The sequence below is a fragment of the Colobus angolensis genome, unplaced genomic scaffold (genome assembly GCF_000951035.1).
Source record: "Colobus angolensis palliatus isolate OR3802 unplaced genomic scaffold, Cang.pa_1.0 Scaffold190, whole genome shotgun sequence".
NCBI classification, from domain to species: Eukaryota; Metazoa; Chordata; class Mammalia; order Primates; family Cercopithecidae; genus Colobus; species Colobus angolensis.
Window position 1 is genome coordinate 830,530 of NW_012115044.1, and position 8,763 is coordinate 839,292.

At 40.0% G+C, this 8,763-nt stretch overlaps 1 protein-coding gene across 1 annotated transcript in view; it reads left to right on the forward strand.

Annotated features, from left to right (window-relative positions):
* Positions 1-8,763, forward strand: part of GRAMD1C (GRAM domain containing 1C) — a 110,418-nt gene that overhangs the window by 3,120 nt on the left and 98,535 nt on the right. The window contains exon 2 of the mRNA XM_011940583.1: positions 3,351-3,497. Within this exon, the coding sequence (XP_011795973.1) occupies positions 3,351-3,497 (147 nt within the window). The remainder of the gene's footprint in view (positions 1-3,350; positions 3,498-8,763) is intronic.

Genomic DNA, 8,763 nt, shown 5'->3' on the forward strand with positions numbered 1-8,763 from the left:
TTTTTTTTTTTAACAGAGTCCTCACTCTGTCATCCCAACTGGAGTGCAGTGGCAGAGTCTTGGCTCACCGCAACCTCCACCGCTTGGGTTCAAGCAATTATCCTGCCTCAGCCTCCCAAGTAGCTGGGATTACAGGCATGTACCACCACGCCCGGCTAATTTTTGTATTTTTTTTTAGTAGAGACGGGGTTTAACCATGTTGATCAGGCTGGTCTCGAACTCCTGACCTCGTGATCCACCCAGCTTGACCTCCCAAAGTGCTGGGATTACCCGTGTGAGCCACCGTGCCCAGCCGAAGTAGGTCTTACATAACAAGTTTCAGTCCTTGAAGGCCCTGTTTTGTTTTATATTGGATTGTATAATTTTAACTGGGCATTGAGAGAGGCGGTCCACAGAGTTTTCACTGTTTTGTTTGTTTTGAGACAGAGTCTTGCTCTGTCACCTGGGCTGGAGTACAATGGTACAGTCACAACTTACTGTGATCTCCAACTCTTGGACTCAGGCAATCCTCCCACCTCAACCTCCCAAGTAGCTAGGACTACATGTGTGTGCCACTATGCCAGACTAATCTTTAAACATTTTGTAGAGTGGGGTGCTTGCTATATTGCCCAGCTTGTTCTCCATACTCTTGGCCTCAAGTGATCCCCCTGCCTCAGTCTCCCAAAGTGTTGGGATTATACGTGCGAGCCAGCATACCCAGCCTGTGGTCCCACTTCTTTGAAAGCCAATTTGTAAGCTCTAAAGACTTGATTTATATTTAGTTTATTACTAATTGGGACAGAGTGTCCATGGCCACAATAGGATATTTCAGGGCAGTGTATACCACGATCAATGGAGTATTTAGGCAAAGGAACAGTTCTGATAGTTAAAGTGAGGCATACCTATTTGTTGTCTATTTTATGTTGAATAACTCCTAAGATTGTAGGGGATACCTTGTTTAAATTTAGTGGGAACTCTAGTTATAACTGCAATTTGAGACCCAATATTGATTAAGCCATGAAGATTTGCCAATTGCTGCATTTTAGCAGATGTTGAAGTTAACTTAGAACCTATGTTGTAGAGGCACAAAAGCCAGTCTTTTATCTTTTATTATATAAATTATTTTAATAAATTCTGTATGTTTTATTAGATCAATTTATGGACTTCAGTTTCAGTTTTGTGTTTTTGTTTTGTTTTGTTTTGTTTCTTTTGCTGTTGTATGTTTCCTTCCCTTCTATCCAGGTTTGTTGGTTTCTCCCTCTCTTTCTGGAGGTTACTGGACATACTTCAGGTGGAGGAGGTCCTCTCTACTCTCTCAGGTTTACGAATGTCTTTCTCCAGAGAGACTCAAATCAGTAGCATCATGGTTAGGGGCTTCCCCCATGGCAATGGTTATTTATAGGGTTTAAGAACCTCAAGTTTGGCCAGGTGCAGTGGCTCATGCCTGTAATCCTAGCACTTTGGAAGGCTGAGGCGGGCTAATCACGTGACATCAGGAGTTTGTGACCAGCCTGGCCAACATGGTGAAACCCCATCTCTATTAAAAATATAAAAATTAGCCCGGTGAGGTGGTATATGTTTGTAATCCCAGCTACTCGGGAGGCTGAGGCAGGAAAATCGCTTGAACCTGGGAGGTAGAGGTTGCAGCGAGCCGAGATAGTGCCACTGCACTTGAGCCTGGGCGACAGAGCGAGACTCTGTCTCAAAAATAAAATAAAATGAAATGAAATGAAATAAAATAAAATAAAAGAACCTCAAGCTTAAGTGGAGCAGCAGCAGCAGCAGAGGTATTTCAGGATCCTGGTTCACCATACGCTGTTTCTTTTTGTTGTTGTTGTTGTTTGTTTGAGACAGGGTTTTGCTTTGCTGGCCAGGCTGGAGTGCTGTAGCGTGATCATGGCTTACTGCAGTCTTGACCTCCCAGGCTCAGGCAATCCTCCCACCTCAGCCTTCTGAACAGCTGGGGCCATAGGCACATGCCACCATGCCTGGCAAATTTTTTGATATTTTTTTGTAGAGGCAGGGTCTCACTATGTTGCCCAGGTTGGTCTCAAACTACTGGGCTCAAGAGATCCTCATGCCTCAGCCTCCCAAAGTGCTGGGATTATAGGCATGAGTCACTGTGCCTGGCCCATATGCTTTTATGACTACTCCTCCTTATTCCCCTACTCCATATTCTCTTTTTTCTTTTTTTAACTCCCTGATGAGTGCTCTTACTTGAGCAGTTACCCGATGAGCCAATATTTTTTTTGAGATAGAGTCTGGCTCTGTCACCCAGGCTGGTGTGCAGTGGTGTGATCTCAACCCACTACAACCTTCTCCTCCCGGGTTCAAGCAATTCTCCTGCCTCAGCTTCTGAGTAGCTGGGACTATAGGCCACCATGCCTGGCTAATTTTTTATATTTTTTAGCAGAGACAGGGTTTCATTATGTTGGCCAGGCTGGTCTTGAACTCCTGACCTCAAGTGATCTCAAAGTGTTGGATTACAGACCTCGCACAGCTGACGCATCTTATTCATTTGTTTAAACTCCATTGTTTGTATAAATCAGAGCTTATTTACTAATTTTTCTATTGATGGACAGTGAAGTTATTTCCACTTTTGTGGTATTAACAAACATTTTTGACTCTGTATATTAAATTGCTGCATTGCAGTGTATGTCTATCTTCTTTCCTACTGGGCTTTGCAAATTGTTCTCCAAAATAGTTGTACAAACGGACACTCCCATTACATTGTATTTTTATGATTTATTATTCCTCTAGCAGACTGTGCACTTCTGGAGACTGAGGAATTTGTTTTATTCATCTTTGTATCCCTAGTGCCAGCCAAGCTATCTAGCACATAATAGTAGTTGGAAAATCTTTGTTTCATGTGTAAATGTATGAACTTGGCTGGGTGAGGTGGCTCATGCCTATAATCCCAGTATTTTGGGAGGCTGAGGCAGGAGGATTGCTTGAGCCTAAGAGTTTGAGGTCACTCTGGGCAACATAGTGAGATCTCGCTTCTACAAAAAAAAAAAAAAAAAATAGCTGGACGTAATGATGTGCATCTGTAGTGCCAACTACTCAAGAGGCTGAGGAAGGAGGATTGCTTTGGCCCAGGAGTTCGAAGCTGCAGTGGGCTATGATTGGGCCACTATACTCCAGTCTGGGTGAAAGAGTGAGACCCTGTCTCTAAAGAAAATAATAATAAAAAATAAAGTAAATATATAACTATATGAAATATTGAAGCAAAAACATATTTATTACTGTCTTCTAAACATTTAAATATTGCCCTTTTAAAATTAATGTATATGTTGTGAACATTAACTTTTTTCTTTTTAAAATGGTCATTTCTCAATAAATAATTTACATGGTTTGATATTTGTTTCCAGGTGATGAATGAAGGGGATTCAAGCCATGCCACCGAGTTACAGGAAGATGTAGAGGACAATCTTAGTCCAACTGTGGAAGAGAATAATGTGGTAGTTAAAAAACAGGGGCCAAATTTACATAATTGGAGTGGTGACTGGAGCTTTTGGGTAATTTCTTTTTTTACATCTTTATTTTAATCTTGAATGCAAATTTTCTTTAAATCTGCAAGAAGTCGTATTTGTAAAATTTCCTTCTTAGCTTCTAGATTTTAGATGTTTCAGTTTTAGTCCAGAGTCCCAAAAGACATTTCTGATTATGCTGTCCTTTGACCACTAGAATGCACTATTGTCTGGTTTGATGGAATGGAATTATCTGCTTTAATTTCCTTGTGTGAAAACTACACCACGGAAGTGGATTCCACTTACGCTGTAGCTCACTGTATTGTCAAGAGACTAATGTGATACAGAAACCATATTTCTAAGTGTTGCTGAGAAGCCAGCTATTTGATATAATTTTGATTTAAAAAATTCATTCCTCTGCCTAAAGAAAGTTTAGCAATGTTCAACCTATAGTGTATAATGACTATAAGATGGTTTTAAAGTTAGAAGCTACGCATTGTTTCCATTGTGTTTACTCGGTTGTGTAATCTGGATGTGCTTCAGGTTTCCTCACTGTAAAATGAGACTACTGCTTGTTGATTAGGCACATTAAGATCTTAGAGTCTTTTTGGAAGAACAACACTTCTGTATGTTACAAATGCTAACATTTATTATGTTAAAGAACTCATTCTAAGTCTGGCAATTCCTATGAGAGTTATGAACCGTTTGATAGAATCTGGTATGATACAACTGTAAGTGAAAATTGTATAGGATGGTAAGGCCTGTGTGGTTCCAATTAGTTCATTAGAAAGCTGATCTCTTGGCTGGGTGTGATAGCTCATGCCTGTAATCCCAGCATTTTAGGAGGCTGAGGTGGGCAGATTGCTTGAGCCCAGGAGTTTGAGACCAGCCTGGGCAACATGGCAAAACCCAGTCTCTACAAACAAACAACTAACAAAAATTAGCCAGGTGTCGTGGCACACGCCTACAGGCTACATCCCAGCTGCTCAGGAGGCTGAGGTAGGAGGATCACCTGAGCCTGGGAAGTTGAGGCTGCATTGAGCCATGATCCTGCCACTGCACTCCAGCCTGGGTAACAGAGAGAGAGACCCTGCCTCAAAAAAAAAAAAGAAAAAAGCTCATCTTTTCATCTTTTGAGGATTAGATATCCTTGGTAGCAGATTTTCTTTTTTTTTTTTTTTGAGATGGAGTCTTGCTCTGTCGCCCAGGCTGGGGTGCAGTGGCCGGATCTCAGCTCACTGCAAGCTCCGCCTCCCAGGTTTACGCCATTCTCCTGCCTCAACCTCCCGAGTAGCTGGGACTACAGGCGCCCGCCACCTCGCCCGGCTAGTTTTTTGTATTTTTTAGTAGAGATGGGGTTTCACCGTGTTAGCCAGGATGGTCTCGATCTCCTGACCTCGTGATCCACCCGTCTCGGCCTCCCAAAGTGCTGGGATTACAGGCTTGAGCCACCGCGCCCGGCCAGATTTTCTTATAAGTTTAGAGTAGGCCAAAAAAAGATTCATTAACAGTTTATAAAGATTAGTACAAGTACCATCATTCTGTTCATAATTAGCAGTTCAGTTCATTGGAATCTTAACAGTTACTGAATCTTAACATGACTAAATGGTTTTGATTTCCTATTAAGAAACATGACATCATAAGTTTTTTTGAACAGTATTCCTTATTTTTATTTATTTATTTTTTTTGAGATGGAGTCTTGCTCTGTCACCCAGGCTCGAGTGCAGTGGCATGATCTTGGCTCACTGCAAGCTCCGCTTCCCAGGTTCAGCCATTCTCCTGCCTCAGCCTCCCCAGTAGCTGGGACCACAGGTGCCTGCCACCATGCCCAGCTAATTTTTTGTATTTTTAGTAGAGATGGGGTTTCACTGTGTTAGCCAGGATGGTCTTGATCTTCTGACCTCGTGATCTGCCCACCTCGGCCTCCCAAAGTGCTGGGATTACAGGTGTGCACCACTGCACCCGGCTTGAACTGTATTCTAAGGAAAATATTTAATTGCTAAGAAATATATGAAAATAACAATACATCCTAAAAAAAGTCATCTCTATTGACTATATTATTTTTGGTCACATTTAGAAAAGGTTTATGACAATATTGTAGTTTTATGACCTTTATGCAGTAATTTTTTTTTTTTTTTTTTTTGAGACGGAGTTTCACTCTTGTCACCCAGGCTGGAGTGCAATGGTATGATCTCCAGTCATTGCAACCTCCGCATCCTGGGTTCAAGTGATTCTCCAACCTTAGCCTCCCAAGTAGCTGGGATTACAGGTGCCCGCGACCACACCCGGCTAATTTTTGTATTTTTAGTAGAGAAGGGGTTTCATCATGTTGGCCAGGCTGGTCTTGAACTCCCAACCTCAGGTGATCCGTCCGCCTCAACCTCCCAAAGTGCTGGGATTACAGGCATGAGCCACTGCGGCCAGCCCCTGCACTGATTTTTTTTTTTTTATAGCTTATGTTATAGATTGGGGAACCTTCATAGGTTTAAGGACTATCTGCAGGGCTAAGTAGTTACTATGATTACTGTTGAAGTAGTTACTGTGATTACTAGTGACAGACTTAAAGCAAGAAAAATGGTAATGCAAAAAAAGGAAAAAGCAAAGGAATGAGAGAATTTAGAAACAGGAGAGAAAAAAAGAGGGGTGTGTTCTAGATCCTTGCTACTAAAGGTGTAGTATGGGGGCCAGCAGATTTGGCATCATCTGATGGCAAATCAGAATTTTGGGCCCACCCTCAGACTTAGTGGATCACAATCTTCATTTTTCACAAGATTTTTAGGTGATTTACATTTACATTAAAGTTTGAGAAGCACTGATTTAGAGTGTCAGAGGTTTACTTTGGCTCAGTTTGGGCCCCTAAGCTGATTATAAACACTTTATTTTAAGGACATTGTATATGAATTCACATAGAATAGACCTAAAGAGAAGTACAGTATCTCATAAGTTTTGCAAACTTTTCTACAGGTCAGTTACCCAGAAACCAGAACTATCAACAACTCAGAAGCAAACAAAAACAAACAAAAAGACCCCACATAGCTGATATATCTGGTAATAGGAGAGATCCTCAAATCTTCATTTGGTGTTTCTTTAATTTTTTTCTTTGCTATATTTTTATAAGCTTAAATAAACTGAATAGGATATTGAAGGTAGGGAAATTAGTTGGTAATAACACATAGATACCAGCAAGAAATGATAGTAGAAACTCAAAAAAAGTGAAGAAACCTAGACCTTTGTTTTTTTATTTTTAAATTTTTTTACTGCTATCTCTTTTATTCTCTCTCACCATTCAAGTTTGTTCAAAACATTACAAGAGGCATGAAAGGAAAAATAATTGCATTTTTAAAACTCGATCTGTCCAAAATATAACATATGAAACCATGCCATTATATCTTAGGAAATAAAAGCATTCAAAGTGAATTTGATATCCAAGTTCAAGATGAAGACTAACCTCAAAGTATGGCATGTGCAATGAAACTTAGACCTTTTAATGTGGAGGCCAAAGGTCTGTGCAACTAAGTTGGCTCTAAATAGTACTGTAGCTGGTAGAAATGATGTTTTAAAAGTCTGGAAAATAAATAATTCATTTTTTCTCTGCCATTTAAAATCCATCAACATCTACCACGACTCTACCATATTGCCTTTGTTTTCTTCATTCTCCACCAAATAAAGAAGGTATCGAAGAAACACAAATATGATGGGGAGTTCACTGAGGGGTCTAAAATTAACACAAGGAAGACAAGCCAGGCATTGTAGCACATGCCTGTAGTCCCAGCTGCTCAGGAGGCCTGAGAAAGGGGATCACTTGAGCCCAGGAGTTTGAATCCAGCCTAGGCAATATAGTGAGACCTCATCTCTAAAACAAACAAATGAAAATAAAACACAAGGAAGACAAGTAGCATAGCAGGAATGTATTCATAAGGCACATGACCTGGTATTTAAGCAAATAATTAGGGATGTCAGAGTCAGTTCACCGGAATACCCAAGGAATCTAGAGTTGTGCTTTTTCACTTTAGAGAGGTTTCTAGCAAAAGAATGGATAACTTTAAAAAGTACTGGTATTTAAAGAGTTAAGCTACAGGGATCTGGGAAGTTCATTAATGTAGAATAATTCACATGTTCTAGCCCGGCTAAATCAGTTGTTCCACAGTAGTGAATTTAGAGGGCAGCATGATATAATTGAACACATTGGAGACTGGGAACAAAACATCTGGAATAGAGTCTCTGCATCTGGTGATTTCAGGGTGTGGTCATCTTGAGTATGTTGCATAACCTGTCTCACCTCAGTTACCTCACCTATAAAATTAGAGATTGGGTCACGGTATTACAACACTGGTCTGTCTTGAATCCGTAGTAACCTTACGCTGTTTAACAGATTGGCTAATAAGTGCCTTTCTGACAGTAAGACTAATTTAAATAATAAGGATGAACTCTCCATGGCTATTGATAGTGAGCAACGGCTTCAGATTTTCAGATTTTCTATTTCAATTCTGTAGTATAAAGATAGGAATCCTAGTTGTTGTATTTGTTTTATTTTAAAATATTGGGCCAAACATTGTGGCTCATGCTTATAATCCCGACACTTTGGGAGGCCAAAGTGGGAGGATCACTTGAGGCCAGGAGTTTGAAATCAACCTGAGCAACATAGTAAGACCCCCATCTCAACAAAGCAAAATAAATATTAGCTGGCTGTGGCTTGCACCTGTAGTCCCGGCCACTTGGGAGGCTGACGTAGAAGGATTGCTTGAGTCCAGGATTTGAGGTTATGGTGCGCTGTGATCATGCCACTGCACTGCAGATTAGGCGACAGAGACACTGTCTCAAAAAAAAAAAAAAAAAAATTTAATTCTAGTATGTGGGAAGTGAGTTTTATTATTACCTTTTAAACCCTAATGAAACAATACAAATTATGTGAAATGATGCAATGAAATTTAAAATACAGTTAATGGCAAATATTTATGCTTTTGTCCATTAACTTAGTAAAAAAATATATAGCAAAAGGTAAAACAAACAAAAAAACCCTTAAAACGAAAGACTTATTTTCTTCTTGGCTACAGTAATAGTATATTCCATGTGGATTAAGATCCCAGAGGCAAGGCAGACAGAGATCTGCAGCAGAGGTATTTGTTTAGTGCAACTTCTGTTAGTGATCTAGAGTAGGCAACCATTGGGAGTAGAAAATAGCCTTTGAGATTATTCATTGTGTATGTTCAGAAGATGACATACTTACCTGGGATTTTTTAACAGAAGTAATAGTGCTTTGGATAAGATAGTTAATATTATATATTCTTTTGTGCTTCAATATTTCATTAATATT